We start from the raw sequence: 24,016 nt of genomic DNA on the forward strand, positions 1-24,016 counted from the left end.
TTACACTGTGTCTCATAATGGTGTCCCACCATACATGACGTTCAGTATTCCAATGGTGTGTGCGCATGCAGATGTGTTGTCAGTATTAATCATGACGCGTTGTGTAATAAATACATAATAAATACATATATTTCTTCATATCCAAATTTGATTCATTGTTTTTTGTCTGTTGTTGTGTAGAAAATCTATCTCCCTTCACTGACACCCAAGGCAACGGGTAATTTTTATTTGGCTCCGATTTCTTCTATGTTACGTTATCCAAGTTAAATTCAAATCCTTTTTAGTGCGATATGTTGTTGTTTCTGATTGTTGCTTTTTATACCTTGTAGACTTTCTGACGTCATCAATGTACAACATCAGTTGAGCTGCAACAGACGACAGCTCCGTAATGTTACTAACGGTAAATTATTGCTTTTGAAGAAGAAGTATAACAAGAAATGTATTCATATATTTTTTTGCCATATAATTTCTGACGTATGCTACACTGATTGTACATAATAATCGATGTGCACGTGTATTATTCTTATGATATATATTGCTTTTCAAGAGGAAGTATAACGGAAAAAAAAAGCAGATTACTGATAACTTCTCTTATACGCGTGTGTTTGATTTTTTTTCTATTACATGAACTTATGTTCAAGAAAGTTTACATGTTGTTTTTATTTTTATTTTTTTCTCTTTTTATTGCGAACATGGGGACATGAATATACAGCTGTAGTTTTGCTAAAAAACATAATAAATACATATATTTCTTCATATCCAAATTTGATTCATTGTTTTTTGTCTGTTGTTGTGTAGAAAATCTATCTCCCTTCACTGACACCCAAGGCAGCGGGTAATTTTTATTTGGCTCCGATTTCTTCTATGTTACGTTATCCAAGTTAAATTCAAATCCTTTTTAGTGCAATATGTTGTTGTTTCTGATTGTTGCTTTTTATACCATGTAGACTTTCTGACGTCATCAATGTACAACATCAGTTGAGCTGCAACAGACGACAGCTCCGTAATGTTACTAACGGTAAATTATTGCTTTTGAAGAAGAAGTATAACAAGAAATGTATTCATATATTTTTTTGCCATATAATTTCTGACGTATGCTACACTGATTGTACATAATAATCGATGTGCACGTGTATTATTCTTATGATATATATTGCTTTTCAAGAGGAAGTATAACGGGAAAAAAAAAGCAGATTACTGATAACTTCTCTTATACGCGTGTGTTTGATTTTTTTTCTATTACATGAACTTATGTTCAAGAAAGTTTACATGTTGTTTTTATTTTTATTTTTTTCTCTTTTTATTGTGAACATGGGGACATGAATATACAGCTGTAGTTTTGCTAAAAAACATAATAAATACATATATTTCTTCATATCCAAATTTGATTCATTGTTTTTGGTCTGTTGTTGTGTAGAAAATCTATCTCCCTTCACTGACACCCAAGGCAGCGGATAATTTTTATTTGGCTCCGATTTCTTCTATGTTACGTTATCCAAGTTAAATTCAAATCCTTTTTAGTGAGATATGTTGTTGTTTCTGATTGTTGCTTTTTATACCATGTAGACTTTCTGATGTCATCAATGTACAACATCAGTTGAGCTGCAACAGACGACAGCTCCGTAATGCTACTAACGGTAAATTATTGCTTTTGAAGAAGAAGTATAACAAGAAATGTATTCATATATTTTTTCGCCATATAATTCCTGACGTATGCTACACTGATTGTACATAATAATCGATGTGCACGTGTATTATTCTTATGATATATATTGCTTTTCAAGAGGAAGTATAACGGAAAAAAAAACCTGTGTTAAATACCTTCTCTTATACGCGTGTGTTTGATTTTTTTTTCTATTACATGAACTTATGTTCAAGAAAATTTACATGTAGTTTTTATTTTTATTTTTTTCTCTTTTCATTGCGAACATGGGGACATGAATATACAGCTGTAGTTTTGAAAAAAATATAATAAATACATATATTTCTTCATATCCAAATTTGATTCATTGTTTTCTGTCTGTTGTTGTGTAGAAAATCTATCTCCGTTCACTGACACCCAAGGCAGCGGGTAATTTTTATTTGGCTCCGATTTCTTCTATGTTATGTTATCCAAGTTAAATTCAAATCCTTTTTAGTGCATTATATTGTTGTTTCTGATTGTTGCTTTTTATACCATGTATACTTTCTGACATCATCAATGTACAGCATCAGTTGAGCTGCAACAGACGACAGCTCTGTAATGTTACTAATGGTAAATTATTGCTTTTGAAGAAGAAGTATAACAAGAAATGTATTCATTTCGCCATATAATTTCTGACGTATGCTACACTGGTTGTACATAATAATCGATGTGCACGTGTATTATTCTTATGATATATATTGATTTTCAAGAGGAAGTATAACGGAAAAAAAAAACCTGTGTTAAATACCTTCTCTTATACGTGTGTGTTTGATTTTTTTTTCTATTACATGAACTTATGTTCAAGAAAATTTACATGTAGTTTTTATTTTTATTTTTTTCTCTTTTCATTGCGAACATAGGGACATGAATATACAGCTGTAGTTTTGAAAAAAATATAATAAATACATATATTTCTTCATATCCAAATTTGATTCATTGTTTTTTGTCTGTTGTTGTGTAGAAAATCTATCTCCGTTCACTGACACCCAAGGCAGCGGGTAATTTTTATTTGGCTCCGATTTCTTCTATGTTACGTTATCCAAGTTAAATTCAAATCCTTTTTAGTGCGATATGTTGTTGTTTCTGATTGTTGCTTTTTATACCATGTAGACTTTCTGACGTCATCAATGTACAACATCAGTTGAGCTGCAACAGACGACAGCTCCGTAATGCTACTAACGGTAAATTATTGCTTTTGAAGAAGAAGTATAACAAGAAATGTATTCATATATTTTTTCGCCATATAATTCCTGACGTATGCTACACTGATTGTACATAATAATCTATGTGCACGTGTATTATTCTTATGATATATATTGCTTTTCAAGAGGAAGTATAACGGAAAAAAAAACCTGTGTTAAATACCTTCTCTTATACGCGTGTGTTTGATTTTTTTTCTATTACATGAACTTATGTTCAAGAAAATTTACATGTAGTTTTTATTTTTATTTTTTTCTCTTTTCATTGCGAACATGGGGACATGAATATACAGCTGTAGTTTTGAATAAAATATAATAAATACATATATTTCTTCATATCCAAATTTGATTCATTGTTTTCTGTCTGTTGTTTCCGTTCACTGACACCCAAGGCAGCGGGTATTTTTTTTCCGTCCTGAATTGTTTTTGTGTTGCGTTACAATTGGTTTTTTTCAAAATAGTTTTGAGTGCCATTTGTTGCTGTTCCTGATTGTTGAATTTGATTACGTGTAGACTTTCTGAAGTAAGCAATGTGCATAATCAGTTGACCTGCAACAGACAACCACTCCGTAATATTACTAACGGTAACAGTCAGTTCATATATATACATATATTTTTCTTATACATAGTGCTTTTGAAGTTGAATTATAAGACAAAAAAAAAACATAAAAACGTTGTGTCAATTAACTTCGATCACACACGTGTCTTTGACATTTTTTTTTCACTCTTGCCAAAGTTTGATTCGCAAATTGTATAAAAGTAGTTTTATTTTAAACCATACGAAATATGATATCATATAACTTGCAACAATCTTCAACTTCGACGGTTGATAAAAAAATAAAAATGAACAATGTCTGATTCTTTTTTCTTCGTTATTTTTGTGTTGTGAATATTATGTAGACAATTTTGCTGCGTTTTCTCCATCTCCCGTTCGGAGGTAAGTTGTCTTTTTCATTGTTTTATTTAAATGAAACGTATTCATCGTTATTATAACTGTTGGGGATATAGACAACGCATTGAGTGAAAGGGATATTGTTGTTGAGACACAAGATAGAGTTTTGCAACGTATAGATGTTAAGCATCCTTTGTATCTTGGACTGCAGTATCCTTTGTTATTTCCTTATGGTGAAGATGGTTATTGTGATGATGTCGAGCGGTCTTATATATCCCGTGGTAGGACGAATCCAAGTTCCACTATTAACATGCGAGAATTCTTTTCATTTAGAATTCAAATGAGACCAGGAGTGTCCCAAGTTCTCCATCACTCAAGGAAGCTTTTTCAATAATTTTTGGTGGATGCTTACACTATGGTTGAGTCTGATCGACTGAATTTTATTCGATATAACCAAAGTCATCTCAGGGCAGAGTTGTACAAAAATATAAAACATGCATTTGACAGGGGTGAAGATGAAGCTATAAATACTGGAAAGCGTATCATTATTCCTTCTTCGTTCACGGGCGGACCTAGATATATGGATGAGAATTGTAAAGATGCCTTTGCAATTTGCCGTTAGGCTGGATATCCTCATCTGTTTATAACTATCACCTGCAATCCTAAGTGGCCGGAGATTACTAGATTTCTTAAGGCAAGAAACCTTAACGCTGAAGATCGTCCTGATATTCTGTGCAGAGTATTCAAGTTCAAATTAGACCAATTGCTACATGATTTAAAAAATGGTCATTTTCTTGGCACAGTTAATGCACGTAAGTTTATTGTTTACTTTATTTTTTTTTTTAGTTTGATGACAAGGCTAACACGTTGATATATAGAAAATAATTGTACAAACCTTATCACAATTTTATGTATCCTACCAAAAAAATTTAAAAAAAAAATCGTCTATGACGAATTTGTTGATTTTAACTAACTGTATTTGTTTGTTCCAATGTAACAGGTGTTTGTACAGTTGAATTTCAGAAACGTGGACTGCCTCATGCTCATATTCTACTTTTTTGCATCCCTCCGCAAAGCCTAATACTGGACTCGACATTGATAATTTGATTTCAGCTGAAATTCCTAACAAAGATTCCAATCCTTCACTTTTTGCAGCTGTCACGAGTTACATGATGCATGGACCATGTGGTCCTGACAATTACAAGTCTCCTTGCATGAAAAACGGACATTGTTCAAAGAAATTTTCCAAGAAGTTCTGCTCCCGTACTTTTATTGATGATGATGGATTCCTTCATTATAAAAGACGAAATGATGGGAGTGTTGTCAAAAAAAGTGGCGTCGAACTTGATAACCATTATGTTGTGCCGTATAATGCAAAACTTCTTTTAAAATATCAAGCGCATATCAACGTTGAATATACTTGTCAGAGTAATGCCATTAAATATCTTTTTAAATACATACATAAAGGGCAAGACAGGGTGACAGCTGCTATAAATCATTCAGATGATGAAATCAAAATATTTTATGATTGCAGGTTGTTGAATTCATCTCGGTTATATTTTCCTTTCGTTACTTGGAATAACCTTTTTCTAGCTTATTTTGACTTTATTGCTTATATATGATAGGTATGTATCCGCATGTGAAGCTGCTTGGAGGACATTTGGATTTGAAATTCATTACAGATTCCCCCCTGTTCAGAGATTGCCGTTTCACCTCCCCAATGAAAAGACCGTTGTTTTTAGTGATCATGCTTCAATATGTAATGTCAAGTTTATGGCAGAAACTAGACAATCAATTTTCGAGTCTTGGATGGATGCAAATAAAAAATATCCAGAAGGTAGGCATCTCACTTATGCAAAGTATCCAACTCAATTTGTTTATAAAGAAAATATTCATGAATGGCATCCCAGAAAACAAGGATTTTCAATTGGGAGAATAAATCGTTTTTCTGCCAATAATGGAGAAGATTCCTATCTTCGAACTTTACTTAATTTTCAAAAGGGTTGTACAAGTTATGAAGATTTGAGAACTGTGAATGGAGTGTTTTTTCCTACATTTAAGGATGCCTGCTATTCTCTGGGACTTTTGGAAAATGACAATGAGTACATTGATGCAATTAAGGAGGCAGGTTCTTGGGGGTCAGCAGTTTATCTTAGAAATCTGTTTGCTTTATTGTTATTTAGTAACTCAATGAACATGCCTGAAAATGTTTTCCAAAAATGTTGGGAATTACTATCTGACGATATTCTTTATCGTGCATTCATTCATGCTTTTTTCTGTTCTGTATCGTGCATTCATTCATGCAAACCGTTTGCCTATGTTTATATATAGATTAAGAGTTTATTAATTGCTCCACCCTGTATATATGATTGCTCAACATCATTAACTCATTTGAACTTGGAAAAAATATGATTTTCTTTTCTGTTGCTTCTTAAAAAAATTACATCTATATATCATGCACGACAATATTCTTAATATTTTGTTAAATTTTTTTCATAAGTTTCCCACACTATGCTTTGTTCACAATTTCGCTTTATTTTTCTTTACTCATCAACTTTGTCTTTGTTAATCCTTTTTTTTTGTATTTTTCAATTTTATCAGATGCTTTTCTTACGGAGGATTCTATAAAAAACATAACCCTCACAGAAATTGATAAGGTGTTGCAGAGCAACGGTAAATGCCTCTCTGATTACCCATCAATGCTGAGTATCGTCGGTGAATCTTTATTGGATATGCAGAATAGATTGGTGTTGGATGAATTGTTGTATGACAGTTTGTCTCTTAAAAAAGAGCATGACAGACTACTAAATTCACTCACTGATGAGCAGAGGGTTGTTTATGACAAAATCATTTCAGCTGTTTCAACAGGTAAAGGAGGTTTGTTTTCCTGTACGGCTTTGGTGGCACTGGAAAAACATTTATTTGGAATACCCTATCAGCATTTGTTCGATCAAGAGCTGGAATAGTGCTTAATGTTGCTTCTAGCGGAATTGCTTCACTTCTACTTCCATGAGGACGTACAACACATTCTAGATTTTGTATTCCTATTCAAATCACTGAAGATTCAACGTGTAATATAAAACAAAATTCTACTTTGGCAGAGTTGTTGTCAAAAACAAAGTTAATCATTTGGGATGAGGCCCCGATGGTGCACAAATTTTGCTTTGAGGCTCTTGATAGAACACTTAAAGATATTCTTAGATCTTACGACACCAGCTGTGTTGACATGCCCTTTGGTGGAAAAGTTGTCGTTCTAGGAGGTGACTTTCGACAAATATTACCCGTCATTCCACATGGGAGTAGACAAGAGATAGTTAATGCAACAATCAATTCTTCCTATCTATGGTCCCATTGTCATTTGTTAACTTCGACCAAGAATATGCGTCTCAGTTCCAGAAGTAGCACTAATAATTTGTTGGAAATAAAAGAATTTTTTGAGTGGCTGCTTAAAATAGGAGATGGTGATCTTGGAGATGATGTTGATGGAGAATCTATTATAACAGTTCCAGATGAATTGTTAATCAAAGGTTCAGAAGACCCACTTTCAGATATTGTTGATTTTGTCTACCCAAATCTGATGGATAATATATTACATCCGACTTTCTTCAAAGAACGTGCTCTTCTAACTCCTAAATTGTCTGATGTTGCCATGTTAAACGAGCACCTAATGGCTATGATTCCGGGTGAAGAAATGACGTTTTTGAGTTCAGATAAGGTTTTGAAACAAGATGGGAATTCATCTCTTGAGGATGACGAAATCTCCCCTGAGATCTTAAATACATTCTCATGTTCGGGGATTCCTGATCATAAATTAACTTTGAAGGTTAAAGTACCGGTTATGCTATTGAGAAATATTGATCAATCAAGAGGTTTGTGCAACGGTATGAGATTACTTATTACAAAGTTGGGGAATCATGTTGTTGAGGCAATCGTTCTTACGGGAAACAATATAGGAGATACTGTGTTAATCCCTAGAATGACGATGAACCCATCAAGTCATACATTTCCAGTAAACTTCCAAAGAAGACAATTCCCCTTCGTAGTTTCGTTTGCGATGACTATCAACAAAAGTCAAGGACAGTCGCTGTCTCATGTTGGAATTTATCTTCCTAGGCCTGTCTTCACTCATGGGCAATTATATGTGGCACTATCTAGAGTAAAGAGCAGACATGGATTGAAGATACTGATACTCGACGAAGATGGATGTGTTACAAATACTACTTTTAACCTCGTCTATAAGGAAGTATTTCAAAGATTACTGTAGTATACTTGGTTACTTCTACAAAGAGATAACATTGTTGTTTGTTATCAGGTAAGAACTCAATTTCTTATAAGAAAATATTTTTTAATCTTCTTTGTTGCATTGCTTTAGTTGTTATGCCTATTTTTCCGCTAATTTTTTTATTGTTATGCACATTCAGTATTCGAGGCACAATCAGTATTTTATTCCCTTGTCATTTTTCAGAGTCAAAGATTTTTTCATTGTAATTCTGAATTATTCATCTATAATGAACTATATAATTCCCTTCAATAATTTTTTCTTTTCCAATTATTGTTTATATATTGTTTATGATTCATTTCTAATAGGAGCAAATACCAATAGTGCATGGCGGAAGAGATTTTACAACTGTTGCGAGTATTGGTTGGGCAGATTTCTTATTATATTGCTGTCAACATGACATTTGCATTTTTTTATGGAGATTCTGCTATCAATTCTTGAATTTACTGTGTTTAAATTATTATATTCCTTTTTTGTTCCTACCTTAAAAGTTACACGTTTATGTCATACGAATAAACTGGTTTTTTTATTAATTCGTTTACGGGACAAACAAAACGACTTATTTTTTCTCCGTGCATCGCACGGGTAATCAACTAGTTTTAATATAAATGGGGTTGAATTTTCTCCCGCTAAAGGAATGGATATTTTTCTCCGAATGATACAACCAAGAGGGGTTCATTGTTTAAGAGAAGAGTAAATACTTTTTTTGGTTCTCAGCAAATTTTACGATGCCCGTTTTAGTCCCTAGCAAATAAAAAGGCTCATCGTGGTCCTTAAGAAATTCAAAATGGACCCATTTTAGTCTTTTTAGGGATTAATATGGGTCTTTTTTGAATTTGTGAGGAATCACGATTTCAACTAAATGAGACTATTTTGAATTTCTTAGGGACCACGATGAGCCTTTTTATTTGCTAGGGACTAAAACGGGCATCGAGAAATTTGCTAAGAACCAAAAATGATATTTACTTTTAAGAAAAAAAACAGATAAAGTGACTAGCGCGTATTTTGATTGCTGTACAGAAGAAAAAATTATTTTCCTATAACAGCAGACTTACATTTCCACACATATATATATATAAGGCTATATGAGTGCCAAGTCATTAGATATAAATATTTGTCCAGTCACTAAATCATAACCATATAAAGATAGATCAATGTTAAAAAAAATGAAAATCATAACCATTCAAAGATGAATCAACTAATATAAGAAAATAAATAAATAAAATGACGTAGTTTAATAGTAATTTGACCATCTCATGACATAATAAATAATATATATATATATAAGTTGAAAATTTTATATTAAATTTACTATAAATCTCTCTTTGATATAATTTTAAAAAATATATAAATCATTTAACTTTAAATTTATTTTTACTCAAAACTATTTTTATAAAATTAAAATCATTCAAAATGAAATTTACAAACATTCATCTAAACAGTAAGCTGATGACATTATTCTTATTTGTCCTGCTCTAAAAGCTGATGAGATCTTTTGGAAAATACTTAGGGGTGTATTAGATTGAGATTTTAAAGAATTTTAATGGATTGTTTTTGGATAAAAAAATCTGTTGGTATTCAATTAGGATTTTAATTGATTGAAAAAAGTCACGTGGTATTCGATTAGGATTTTAAAGGATTATTTTAGAATCCGTCCAAATCCGTTGGTATTCAATCAGGATTTTAAACAATGAAATCACAATCTCGTGGTATTCAAGAATTCAACGATTTTAATGGATTTTCTATTGGTGTGGATTTCGTGAGACTTTTTAGTGAAAAATATAAATAGGATACCTCTCTCACAATCTCACCCTAACCCCTAGGATTTATTGAGCTTCTTCCATTGCAGTGTTTTCTTTTTCCTTTAACAGGTTGACTGCTCGAAATTGGATTCCGTCACCGGAGCTTCATCAAACTAAAAAAAAAAAATATTTTTGAGCAATTTTCATCACAAAACAACCCAGAAACAACAAACCAACCAGATTTTAATATAATCTATCTCAAAAATAACATATTTTTGAGAAATTTTAGAATTTGAAAAGTGATTTTTCAAGCTATGAGTCGCAGTTTTTCTTGGCACAAAAACATGTGATTTTTGTATTAAAAATAACATAAAAGAGTGAAAAAAATAACAGGGAAAAAAACTCTTGAATCAATTTTTCTTTTACATCAATGAAAATATATCAATTTTAAGAAAGATTGAAACTTTCATAATACGAACCCTATATTTCGTAACAATACATTCATGAACGAAATTTCTTCACTATAGGAAATAATTTCAAATAATTTTTGTGTCAATAGATAACTAAAAGCTTGTTTCTCAAAAACTCCAAAGCAATTTAAGGTTTCAATGTATCGATTAAAAAAAAATTGAGAATTTTTTTAAACTTTCATGTAATTAAACCCAAAATTTCATATTCAAAATTTTCTTAGAATATTCAATGAAAATATGCATATGATATATGGTTAGAAAATTCTCATCACGTAAAACAAAAATCCCAAGATTTTCAAGATCAATTGCAAAAAAATTCCAAACGAAATTTTATCATGAACTTTATATGCAAATTTAGAATTATTTTTATAATTAAAAAAATTGGGTCTTATAATCATATATGCATAGCTTTGATACCAAATGAAGAAGATAATTTTTAACCCATTAGATATGTGAAAAGCTGTTGTTTAGTAATTTTGAATTATTGTTAAAAAATATATTATGTTTTACTGATTGAGAAAATTATATTAGGTTTTACTTTTTTTTATTAATTTCATTGTATTTCTTTGTTATTTTTTATGGGGAAAATTATACTTACAACCTATTTTTGTTTACAACATTTACAACCATATCTTAACCGTTGATTTCCGTCAATCAATTGTTATTATTTTCGTAAATCAAACTCATTAATTAATATTCAATTAGCAATGAATGATAACCTTTGATTGACGAAAATCAACGGTTAAGATATGATTGTAAAGTGTTGTAAACAAAAATAGGTATTAAGTATAATCTTTTTCTTTTTTATTGACTATTGTAATTTTGAATGTTTGTTAAAAATTCATATGGTTTTTTAAAATCTTCTAAATCTATATTGTCCTTTTAAATTTTATAAATTCTATTAAAATCCTTTAAATTTCTATAAATTCTATTAAAATCTTTTAAACTTCAATCTTATGAAATCTTGATTGTAAAAAAAATCATTTAAAAAAGTCTTTAAAGTCTCTCCAATTCTAAATATACTTTTTAAATCTATAAAATAATTTAACTCAATTTTTTTTTTTTAAATCTCAATCCAATACACTCCTTAATTTATTTCCAGCACTTTTTTTCTTCTTCCCAAAAGAACCACGAAGGTTAATACAAAAAGTGGAGCTCCGATTATCCAAAAAAACAAAAAAGAAGAAGTGGAGCACGACTCCACAAAGGGAGCGCTTTTTTAGCACATTCGATGTAACCATATCAGTACTGAAAAAAATTTCAAAATTTGATAAAAAAATACTTGGATTAAAATGTAGAAGTATTTCCAAAAAAAAAAAAAATGTAGAAAATTTTTCTTCTTTTAAAAAAAAAAATATGAGCTTTAGGAGTGTCAAACCGTCGGTGGACGACGCATGTGAAAGCCGATGTGAATCTATGACCTGAAATCAAAATGCTATAGATCCCAAAGCAACCCTAGCAAAACCAATAACTTTTCATTTTGTTCGAGTTGGACCACTATGCGTCATTCTTTAATTTAAATCCAAAGTTTTCAGTTCAGTAAATTGCACTGCTATCATACTGACATATGTGACTTTGAATAATTTGCATGATATCATATATTTAAATCTCAATATTATTATTGATCTGGATAAAATATAATAGGTTCATTGAAGGCCCAAGGACTTACAACGAAGCCCAATCTTATGAGGACCCAGAACTAAGCGCGATGACCGCCGTCGCGCATAACATGACGCGGTGCACCCATCGCGAATGAAACCGCCCAAGTAGCATAACTTCATAAGTAAGGAAGTTACCTCAAGAACTAATACGAACCTACCGCGCCTTTGTACTAATAAGTAGAAGACAGCACCAGCTCGCTACTACTCTAGCAGGGTAGCTTGGCAGTAAGAGATAAGGCTATCAAAGCTCTAGCCAAACCTGTAGTCCGAAAACGGTCAATCAGAGGCCACACCGCCTTCTCAATGCGACATCTCAACTATTATATAAGCAAAGGGTACAAGCTCATATATGATCATCTAATTCATTAAGAATAGACTTACACTTGCAACTGACACTTAAGCATTAGAGTGTCATCGCATGTACCCCGTCCAGTTTCAAGGATCGCGCTAACAAAGGATCATAGTCCAAATTCTATTATCAGCAAACTCAAGCCCAAGAAGAAGAAGTATCTTCACCACATCAACCGTGTGTGATTAGGCCCGATATACATTGGCTAGTCCATACTGTATTTAGTCTGATCAATTATTGTATTAATTTTTTTTTTTGTCAAAATAAAATGAAATCAAAGTCACTAGAATTGGTTTGAGAGTTTGGATAATTTGTATAGATCATAGATTCAAATCTTAGCACTCCTATTATATAAAAAATATATATATAAGTATAACAATAGAAAAGAATTGCAAAAAGAAAATGGCTTTGAATATAGCTTTTGAGGCCCAAATAAAAAAAAAGGGGGTCGTTGGATACTATGGTCAGGTTCAGCCCAGGCCATTTCCCAAATGAAACGATCAGAGAAAACAAATTTTTTTGAGGGTTTCGCTTTTTCTGATGCTGTGTGCAATTACAGAAGAAGACAATTAGGTGTGGCTCGGTTCCTTTTTTTTTTTTGTCGTTCATTTGAGCTGCAAAGCAAAGCCACTATAGTATACAGAACACTGCGCAAGGCAATTGTTTGGTTTTCATTGGAGTAGACACGTGTATACAACACACATACACGCACTACGCTCGCGGCTTCTCTTAGCCACGTTGCCCCTTCTACTCTTAACGTGCGCCTTTCGCCGTAGCCGCGACGGCACTGATGCTACCTTGTTCGATCCGATCGGCGAATCCCTAGTTCTCGGTGGTGCCGTCGCTCTCACTTCACATCCCAATTCCAATTCCAATTTCACTGAGCTCTGATAATAGTAATATGATCGTCAAATTATAGAAAGAGAGAAAGAATTCTAGATTGTGACGAAGAAGAAGAAGAAGATGCAGAGACGGAGTCCTCCCAAGCACAGGCACGATGGGACTTCGCCGCTGCCCCTTGGCATGGATTGGAGTCCTGCACCTCGAAAATGGGTTAGTTTCTTGTTTTTCTTATGCAATCATTGTTTTATTCACACGATTGTGCAGTTTTTGAATGAACGAGTTCCATCTCCTTCGATCAACCTCATTCTCCACTTTTTTTTTTCTCGCCTATAATTTTCTCACTTCGTCAGTGGCGATCGAGAGTTAATGACTTGAATAAAGTCATGTGATTGCTCCCTAGGTCTCTATTATCGTGATTTGATTGATGCGCGTGATCATGATGAACTGTGTTTTGTGAGCATCGTTAGTGTGGATTTGATTCAGTGTGTAGAGTCTGTCAGTTTAACTTTTTGATCACTTGGAGTTGGAGGCCATCTTGTTCCTCACCGAAGTTGATGATTGGATTTTCCTGCTCTGCTTCCAGTTTCTGAGACCTGCTTTGCTTTGTGCTATATTCATCACTTGTTGTGTATCTTGATATCGGTTTTTTCTAGTCATTTAGTATTAGGTCGTCAGTTACATTGGAAGAGTTTGTGAAAAAGGAATATTAATCCTATTGACTTTTGATTTTCTTAAATATATCATTAAATTGATATCACGTTTCTTAAGCTATATTTCGATGACTGGCAAGGAGGGAGAGGGAAGGGAAAAATGACTCAAATTATTGTTTGGAAGGTTTTAATTAGAGGACTGAAACTCATCTTATCTTGTAGAAAACTCTGCCATTTGATAATGGTTTTCAGAGTTTACTGGCGTTAAGTGGAAGTTATAGAGTATTGTCAAAGATGAAAATGTCTTGAAAACTTTTGACATTAATCCTTTAGTGAATTACAGGTGTGCAGAGAAAACCAAGCAATAGATTTGTATTTTCTTCGTCTCATAAGGAAGATAAATATTCAATTGTTTTGAAAATCTAAAATAGTCATATATTAGGATAAGTGGTGGCTCTTTGTCATAATTTTTTTTTTTCTTTCAATTTTGTAAAAAATTCCCTCCAATCTTCATTTGCCGATACAGACCCATCTTTTCTGGAGATGTTGTATTTTCTGGTATCGTAAGCTAACTCATCTTCCCTTTTCCATTTTCAGGTAATGTTTGATAGCTTGCATTCCTTTGACTTTCGTACAAGAAGAAATTGGATTCCTTTGTGCAGTTATTTTTTCTTGCCTTTGATTTGCTTTCTAATTCAGAAGTTCCTATTCTACAGAACGGGCGGGATACAGTATGGCCACACAATCATCATTCTGGTTGGAGTTATTGTGTCACATTACCTTCTTGGGTATTCCTTCCAAAATCAAGGAATTCAGATCCTATAGTGGTAAAGTTGATCAATGTCCAAATTTTCATTCATGGCCAGATTTAGGTGTTATTTTGTATCGTCTATCAGTTTTGGATTTGTTAGGACTAGGATTATGTGAACACATTTGATGCAAGTGGAAATTATCTTACACTCACAGCTTAAAAGTTTTGTTTAAATAGTGTGATTTGTAAAGTGACACTATAATATGGAAAGGGTGAGGAAAGTAGTGAAGAAATTCATCCTATATTTTAAGATATGTGGTGAGAGAAATGCACAAAAGTTAATTTACATAAATTTTAAAATTTAAAACCAAATTATAATGTTTGACCGGCTTGGGAGTTTCCTGTATAATGGTATACATGTGATTCTATAACTCTGAATTTGAGAGATGCAACTGTAGAGTGATTTTGTTCTCTTTCTAATTGTTGTGCCTGGTCTAACCACTTCAAGTATTATGTGGTCAATGACTCTGTTCATATCAACCACAAAACTTTCTAATATCAAGACCATCCTTGCATCTTTTTCTCTGTGTGCCAATGGTTAGAATTGTCTAATGTTGCCACCATTATTTTGAGAATATTACATGGGTTCTAAGTGCAGCATTTCTTGTTATGGTCATGTTCTGCATCCCTAATTTGCTTTCTTGAGTTCTTCATTAAGTTTGATGGGATGCATTTGCTTCTAAATACAAAAGGGGACAATTTTACCAAACGTCGCAACCTGCTGGGTTCATTTTTGCTGTACCATCTTGTGTTTGTCATTGTCTCTTTGTCAACCTTAATACTCCATTGCCAGTCAACCTGCTTCCACGTAGTTGTTTCTTTCTGTTATTGGTATAATTAACAGTATTTAGTTTGTGTATCAAAATTAATGGGATCCAGTGCTATAATGTCAGTTCCTGAAAGGAATCACTAGCAGGGGGGATAGCACTAATTATGAAACTACTAAAGGGGATCCAAAAGTTTAAATTCAAATAACATGATTGTAAAGTCAAACCAGGACATATGCTTGTTAGTGTTCATTTTTAACATCATCAAGGGACAGTTCTACAGGCTTCAAGTTGGTGTACAGTCACCAGAAGGGATTACCAGTCTCCATGGAGTACTAAGAAGATTCAATGATTTTTTAAAATTGTTTGCCGATGTAAGTTTATTCTTTTCAGCTGCATCTTATTTATTTATTTGTATTTTTGTTTTTTCAGTGTACTTGTACTTCAACCCTGGTTCTAAAAATTGTGAATTCATTCAAGCATGAGCGCATATATATATTGATTGACACCCATTTTAGTTTTTAACTCTTACTCTAATTTTAGCCATTGATTTATTTTAGTGCATAAAACCATTTCAATTTATTGTAGAGTGTGACAGTAATATGGGATAGAAAAAATATTTAATGAAGAAACACTTTAACTCATCCACTACTCTCTTATGGGGGTCTCTCTTCATGAAGTGAAGACAAGCAGGAAAAGATGTCAACAATGGTGGAAGAGTCCACTGGCTGTATCCATCTCTGCTGCCTTTAAAATTAATATAGGATGAATCACCCTTGTTCTGTTTTGGTAAATAATGAAGCACTTTTACTTTGTTTAGTAAATGATGAAACATCCTTTAACAAATATGCAAATGGCTCACTTATTAAGTTACTTTTTAGACATGATAGGAAGGCAAATTGAAAGATGAATAAGCATATAGATTCAAGAGTAGTATATTCAATTGACAAAACTAATAAAAAATGTATCAACAATCAAGTGTAGCGTGGAAGTTTCTAAACAGGAAATCTTGCCTCTAGAAAACTGTTATTGAAGTTCCAAATTTGGAACTGAACCAGGTATAAAAGAAAATCAATATTAACTTTTGATGTGGGAAACGGACATGGATGGGAAGTTTTGAAAATAGTATCCCTTGCAATTAATGGACAGCATTGATGGCTTCACAATACATGTCCCAAAATTAGGGAAGCCTGTCCTCTTGTGTGTGTGTGTGTGTGTGTGTGAGTGATAGATAGAGGTAGATAAATGTTTTGCTTCTGTGTCTGTGCTTATTTAGGTTACACTGATTTGTAGACTATTTTGCCACATGCTGTCTTTGTAGCTTAAAAAGGAGTTTCCAAAGAAAAATATCCCTCCAGCTCCACCCAAGGGACTCTTGCGATTGAAAAGCCGAGCTTTGTTAGAAGAGGTTGGAAATGTCTAAACTAATTACAGTATCAATTGTTGCATCTTTGGCATTATGGATCTGCATATGTCATCTTGCTTGAATTTCCTTATTATAATCTATTTAATTACAGGTGTTAATGTGTTATAAAACCATACATGGCCTAGATGCATAGCAACTGTAGATTACTAGCATGTAGAAATTTAGGTAAAGCATGTACATTTTGGTTACTAATGATCAAATCTGCACAATCTATTTCTTACCCTCATATGCCCCTTTTAGATTCGTGTTAAATAACATGCTTACAATCCAATCACTGCTTCTTAATATCTGCCGTTGTCTTGTCAAAATGGGCTACATTAATGTATTTACCAAAAACAATGAAACAATTATTATAAAAAAACATAAGAGTATGTCTTCTCATGCTCCTGAATTTCTATACAGGATATTTCACCCTAGAGCTAGTTAAATTTTTTAACCAAATCCTTTCATTCAATTCCCCCTCTAACGTCTTAACTATCTGCTCTTCTCTTTGATCTAATAACGAGAACAACCAATGTTTTGTATGATTGCAACTAGATTAACTTTTCAGCATGAATTTTAGTTTGAATAAATAATAAATTTGCAGAGTTAATTTATATCTGTAAAGCCTTATATTTTTATTTGGTTATTTAACAAATATTTGTATTGGATTAGGATACTTGTAGAATTATTGGGACATAAAAAATGTTGATAGAAAACTACCTCCATGTTTCTTTATTTTTACAGAGGTATTGAGATTACAAGTTATTTATTAAGAGTTTCCTCTAAATATTAGTGTAATGGGTTTCTTAATTATCATAGGTAATGTTGACTACCTGAACCTTAAACAAGATTGTTTATATGTTTCAAGACCTGTGCTATCTACAGTAATTTGGACAACTGGACAGGTGGCTCCATTTTATTTTAGGCGGACGTGCTTAAATTTTTTTTAGATTGAGCCATCTGTAGAGTTGTGTGCAATTGTGAAAGCAAGAGTTGAATAGGCGGCTATAGATTTTAAGACATTTTCTTTGCTACAGAGAAGGTGCTCTTTGGAGGAGTGGATCACCAAACTATTGTCCGACATTGATATATCAAGATGTGCTGCAGTGGCATCATTTTTTGAGCTAGAAGCTGCTGCTAGATCTTGTATGTGACTGTCTTTTGCATCTTGCATTTAGTTGCCTCATATGAGTCTGTTTAGTCTGTTTTATGCTAATTGATTGTTAGCTTCCCAAAATTTGATATTTTATACTTTGTTTAATTACTTCTCAGCATTCCAAGATGCAAGCCAGCAGAGTTCAGAATCAGATCCTGATTCTAATAACAGAGTTTATTCAGTGCAATCACCTCTCCATTCGAGCTTATCATTAGTTGCTGGCAGTTCATCTGTTGCCTCAGATTATGGTAGTGATACTGCATATGATCCATCTGAACTAGGAACTCCAAGAATTGGACGGGACGATAATTCTGAAATTGCCACCGATGATCTAACATTAGATGAAGAAATGACAAATCCAATAGAAAAGCTTGTGAAATATGGCATATCAAATATTGACGAGGGTTTGTTTATGGGTCAGACTATTCTAGAGCAATTGGAAGGCCTTCCTAAGCATAAAGTAAATGCCAGACATGTGAACTACGTTTCAGAGAAGGACAAAATTAATGGTAATTCATATAATTCTTCACTTATGGCCAATAATACCATGGAGCTTTTCTCAGAGCCTGAGCATGCTAAGGTTATTGATCACATTCGTAACTTTTCAAATGAGAGTGTTGGAAGTGATGGAAGCTCCATACGAGGTAGTGACATGTCTAATTCCGGGATTCCAAATTCATCTGGTGATGGCGTTCTTGACCTTCCTGGAGGTGCTTTAGTTTCAAGAGAAACGGATATTATGGGCCAGACGAAGTTGAAGTTTACAGGTGATGCTCAATTAGTGCTTCCACTAGATCAACGCAATAAATTGAACAGGATTCTTTCAACCATGCAACGAAGGCTGGTCACTGCAAAAACTGATATGGAGGACCTTATAGTTAGATTAAATCAAGAAATAGCTGCAAAGGATTTTCTTGCAACAAAGGTATATGATCTGGCATGCATTTCCTTGTAAATTAATTCTTATGTATAGTTGACCTGTATCTGAAATTGGTTAGAGCCCACTTGAGTAGAAGATAAATATATCTATAATATGTGGAAATCTATGGATTCTTTATGGTTCCACGACGTGTAAACAAGTTCATAATTTTTATAGAGATTAATTGTGTCCATAAATTATTGGATCTGTTCAGGTCAAGGATTTGGAAGTTGAACTTGAAACTACCAAGCAGAAAAATAAGGAGAACTTGCAGCAGGCTATTCTGATTGAGAGGGAAAGGTCTACCCAAATGCAATGGGATATGGAGGAACTTCGACGTAAGTCAATGGAAATGGAGATGAAACTAAAGTCTGAATCGGTATGACATTCTTGCATTTGTTTCTACAGAAGTTAAACTTTTCTCTTTGGATGACTCTTTGATTTCAATAATGGCTCATGACATGATCCCAGGGTGGAAACTCAAGTCATAAATTGACAAAGGAATCAATTGTTCAACAGAAAGATGAACTGTTGCAGAATTTAGATGCTACTAAAAAGCAGCTGGAAATTTTGTCAAAACAGTATGGAGAGCTAGAAGCAAAATCCAAAGCAGATGTTAAAGTTCTGGTTAAAGAGGTCAAATCTCTCCGTAATTCCCAAACAGAGTTGAAGAAGGAACTTAGCGAGTCTATTAAGGAAAAGTGTGAAGCTGAGGTAGGCTACCAGTTTGCACATATCATATTTTGCAGGATGTTCTTCATCTTGACAGTTCATATTTTTGTCAAACTTTTATCCCAAAAAATATGCTTTCTCAATTTACTTGTCTTTTTTATTCTAAATTAATATAATTCTAACATTATGTATTTGGTGGTATGTAACACATATTCTTCATTTGACTGTCCTTGCTTTCAAATATTGCTATAGACTTTACTTTCCTCTTATTTTGAATTTATTTATTATGGTATGCGTTTATATGTTTTCCTTTCCTTTCCCGAGCTTTTCTATATAATGTCTTTATCTCTTTGTGTGAAGTTATGTAATGAGCAGGACATAATCTTGAAAGCTTAAATTTTCTAGTAGCAATTGCTTCCTCACCGTTCCACCATAATGTTCTTCTTGTATGATATGTGGCTATGGACCCTGAATGCATGGCATATATGATGATGTTATACTTGTGTTTCTCGTGTATCTAGAAACTACTACTTCACGAAAGAGAGAAGAGGGAGCAGGCAGAAACTGATTGGAGAAAACTGCTGGAGAAATGCAGGCTTCTTTTCAACCAGCTTCAAGAGTGCAATGTCAATCTTCCTAATGAAGATGAAGATAATACAATCATGAATTCATCATCATTAACTGATGCTTTTAATCAATTAACAACGTCTGATGACCAAATTGACATCCTACTAGCAGAGGTACAAGTTATATATTTCCTGTTGCTTTCTCTGTTTTTACCAGTTAAGAGTTTAGCTGTAACTATTTTCAATGCAACACGTTTAGAAACAATCTCTTCTATCTTGCAAACCCCACCATAATAATTACGGATCTTATTTAAATTTGATCAGGTAGAAAACTTAGGGAAGGACTGCGGAAGTGATGCTTCCAATGTAGATAAAACCAATGATATAAAAGATGGTGTAATCTGTGATGATGAACTGAGAAAGATCGTAGCAGATTTGTTCATCGACAATGTTAGATTGAGAAAACAGACAAACCGCGTTACAAGGCATGCTCTCAAATTGGACATGACAGCAAGTGATGATTCTCCTTCAATGGAAACTGTAGCTAGTATTTAGAAATATTGTGAAATGGTAATATATATTGTTCTTCCACTTTTGATCAAGGTCCCAATGTTTCTCATCCTGGTCGATGATCATTTGCTGTTCGTATTTGGTAAGTTAATCTTATACTGAATGCAGTAGATCCCCGGTGTAATTTCCACTTGTACGAGTTTTTACTTTGCACACATATACGAAGCCTTTACCTCGCACCATTTTTTTGGGTGAACTTTTACTTAAAATAATAAAAAGGTGGAACTCACCAAAGGTAAATTTATGTTTGCCCTTGCCCTTTTCTTTTTCTTCTCTATTTTTGTAAAGTAAAAAGGGCATTTTGTCGCTTTGGTTGTGTAGAGGCAATCGCATTCGCAGCAGTGTTCTTCGCTATTAGCCTATTATCCTTTGGTTTAGGCAATGGCAATCTCACCTGACATGTAGATACCACCCTGCCCCACCATGTATAAGGAGAGTTAAAAGCTTGCCGCAATGTTGTCTTACACCCTTATTTCTTAATGAAATCCATATTTGTTTTAGTTTGTAAAATGGTTAATTATATATATCCATATGTTATGTTGTCATGACAAAATTTAAAGAAAAAACAAAAGGAATACAATGCTATTGTTATGACGGAAATGGATTTATTTTATTTTATTTTTATCGTTCATAATACAACTTGCATGATCATATTAGGTAATGGATTTTTATGAACCATAGCTTGTCTTCATGGCTTTTACAGTTATTATGATTATGTTTCTGAGATGTTATATTAATTTTAAAATTATGATTAATTATTATATAGATTTATTTAAAATAATTATAAGTGCAGTATCACGGGCAGGGTGAAAGTTTTGTTCTAAGCAAGGAGGGCAACAGCTCTAGGCTTTCCTAAAAGATCTTTATAAAACATATGCGATAAAATTCACCCCTACCAGCCACTGCAAGCCTAAATCTGTTTTGAAATTAAACTTGTTCCTGCTGAAATATGGAATTAATATTTTACAATGTCGTAGGAGATAATTTTATATATATATATATATATATATATATATATATATATATATATATATATAAGGTAGGAACCTTTGACACCGGTGTCAAATTTCAAATTTGACACCTCATTTGTGAGTCGTTAGATCAAAAAAGATCAACGACTCTGATTTGTAAGCCTGTGACACCGTTGATCTTTTTTTATCTAATGGCTCTCAGATGAGGTGTTAAATTTGAAATTTGACACCGGTGTCAAAGGATCCTACCTATATATATATATATATATATATATATATATATATATATATATATAGGCTTTAATGTTTCTAAAAAGTGAATATAGATAAGTTATTTATATTCGTTCTCAAAACGATGTCATTTGGAGTTGAAAAATTAAAAAAATTATAATGAAAAAGACTATTATAATCCTGAAATAAATTATAATTACAAAAATACCTTATTTTGTCTCAAAATGACGTAATTTTGTTTATTTATTTTTTTATATCAATTGATTCACCTTTGAAAGGTTATGATTCTTTTTTTTTTCTCTTTTTTCATTACTATTGATCCATCTTTGTACGGTTACGATTTAGTAGCCGGAGATAAAATTATCTTAAACAGCGTGAGAAACGATAAGTCCTATATATATATATATATATATGTGTGTGTGTGCGCGCGCAATTTATTTATTTTTTTTCTTTTTTCTTTTCACCTAGGTTATAAACACGTTTATATGTATGGGCTTTAAGTATTTTTATGTGTGTATAAAAAATTATGAGAATCATTAATCTGTTGAAATATTTGGTGAAATAATCACAACATCGATATAAGATATATTAATTCGGCCCAAGAAACAAAAAGGTCTGATTCAATCTAGCTACTCATAAAATATTGCTCATGAAGTTTGATCTTTCTTGATCTCATGTAAACTACATTAAAGCTATAGTTAATAGGGAGGATGATGGTAATTAAAATTCCGATTTAAATCTGTAATTTTATGATTTTTTTTAATGATAACGATTTCATTAAAATTCCAAATGCTTTTACTATTTTTTTTATATTAGAATTTTACGATTTACGATTTTTTATCCTCTTTCCGATTTTAGGTAGAATCTTAATTTTAAATATCATGGGGAGAATTATGTTTATAAATTTTTTGTTTACAAATTTTTATAAACTACATTATGTTCTCTCGAAAGTACACTATGTACTTTCGAAAGTACATACTGTAATTTGTAAAAAAAGTTTGTAAATAGATTGTTCTCCATAGTTAATTGAAAAGTTTCTAAAAAAGTAAATTCAATAAAATAGACTAAAAAATTAAGCATTTTTTTAATTTGAAATTATATTTTTTATTTATAGCCTATTGAATTATCAATTGATATTCCATGTCTCTTAATTTTCATTTTTTCAAAAAAATAACAATAAATATTTAAAATGAAATATTAATAAATAAAATAAAACTAAAAAATATTTGAGGATAATTGCAATTGGAGAATAACAAATATTAATAATTTTTTGATGTTTATTTTTAAAATTTTAAATGATCAGTTAAATATATTATAATATTTTCCTTTTTAATTTTTTTAAACACACTAAACGTATAATTAGTAATAATTCTAAGAAAAAATAAATTTACACACCAAAGGAATTCGTTTATAATAGTATATATATCATCAAAATCTAATACTCATTTGATTGAAACAAAACATTGTGGGCTGCCGGGATGTTTCTCTCCAGCATTACGAAGAAAACATCTCTTGTGATGTCTTCATTAATTTTAGATTATAATTGTATAATCTTATAAGTACAAAAATAAATTCATGTTATGAATATGAAAATAAAACTCCTTTATATTGAGATTATCTCTAAAATACACAAATATGCATTTACCCTTAAATTTTAGCGATATAGTTAACTCAAAAAAAGAAAGTAAATTATTATTATTATTATTATTATTATTATTATTTGTTTACTAAATATAAGTGTCACCACCGCTTTGGCCCTTTAAAATTTTTCACATAAATCTAGTTCATTAATAATATAAAATGTCATCAACTTAATTTTTCAACCATGCTAAATATTATTAAATTAGTCTCAAAATTAAAGATTTGTTACTCTCCTTTAAAAAAAAAAAAAAAAAGCCAATTCCATGACACTTTGATTGAACAAATAAATTGATGACTATTTTCTTCAAAGACTAAAATGATTATTTCAATATTTTTGGAGCATAAGAGGAGTTTACTTTAAAAAAAATATTTATAAAAAACGGGAGAACTGTATTAATCATCCCTATGCACAGTGTGCCTGGTGGCATGAACCACAATATTGAAGATAGAATTATTTCCGAAAAAGAAGAAGAAGATAGAATTATTTCTTAGTTGATGACGGATTCACAAAATTATGAATGTGATGTGACGTACT

At 32.2% G+C, this 24,016-nt stretch overlaps 2 protein-coding genes across 3 annotated transcripts; both read left to right on the forward strand.

Moving 5' to 3' along the window:
• Positions 1-6,920: 6,920 nt before the first annotated feature.
• On the forward strand, positions 6,921-8,039 carry LOC133287408 (uncharacterized). The gene has a single exon (XM_061485009.1). The coding sequence runs from the start codon at positions 6,921-6,923 to the stop codon at positions 8,037-8,039; it is 1,119 nt and encodes a 372-aa protein (XP_061340993.1).
• A 4,847-nt stretch (positions 8,040-12,886) lies between these two features.
• On the forward strand, positions 12,887-21,003 carry LOC133287397 (PX domain-containing protein EREL1-like). 2 transcript variants are annotated; one of them, XM_061484999.1, is made up of 10 exons: positions 12,887-13,329; positions 14,486-14,596; positions 15,623-15,721; positions 16,669-16,755; positions 17,793-17,901; positions 18,028-18,836; positions 19,045-19,209; positions 19,302-19,544; positions 20,024-20,262; positions 20,422-21,003. In XM_061484999.1, the coding sequence occupies exons 1-10, from the start codon at positions 13,240-13,242 to the stop codon at positions 20,621-20,623; spliced, it is 2,154 nt and encodes a 717-aa protein (XP_061340983.1). In that variant the 5' UTR covers positions 12,887-13,239; the 3' UTR covers positions 20,624-21,003. The 2 variants fall into 2 exon arrangements, with proteins under 2 accessions (XP_061340983.1, XP_061340982.1); XM_061484998.1 differs by having other exon boundaries at positions 12,890-13,329; positions 20,024-20,242; positions 20,393-20,996.
• The last annotated feature ends 3,013 nt before the right edge of the window (positions 21,004-24,016 follow it).

The sequence above is a fragment of the Gastrolobium bilobum genome, unplaced genomic scaffold, assembly GCF_033153095.1.
Source record: "Gastrolobium bilobum isolate Gb01-03AN ecotype WA unplaced genomic scaffold, APGP_CSIRO_Gbil_v1 utg647, whole genome shotgun sequence".
In the NCBI taxonomy this organism is placed as follows: domain Eukaryota; kingdom Viridiplantae; phylum Streptophyta; class Magnoliopsida; order Fabales; family Fabaceae; genus Gastrolobium; species Gastrolobium bilobum.

Bases quoted from the DNA above. Each gene is read 5' to 3' on its own strand.
- LOC133287408 (XM_061485009.1), top strand. From the start codon at position 6,921: ATGGTGCACAAATTTTGCTTTGAGGCTCTTGATAGAACACTTAAAGAT.
- LOC133287397 (XM_061484998.1), top strand. From the start codon at position 13,240: ATGCAGAGACGGAGTCCTCCCAAGCACAGGCACGATGGGACTTCGCCG. The intron at 16,756-17,792 runs GTTGGAAATGTC...TCTTTGCTACAG, and splicing joins GCCGAGCTTTGTTAGAAGAG to AGAAGGTGCTCTTTGGAGGA. The intron at 19,545-20,023 runs GTAGGCTACCAG...TCGTGTATCTAG, and splicing joins AGGAAAAGTGTGAAGCTGAG to AAACTACTACTTCACGAAAG.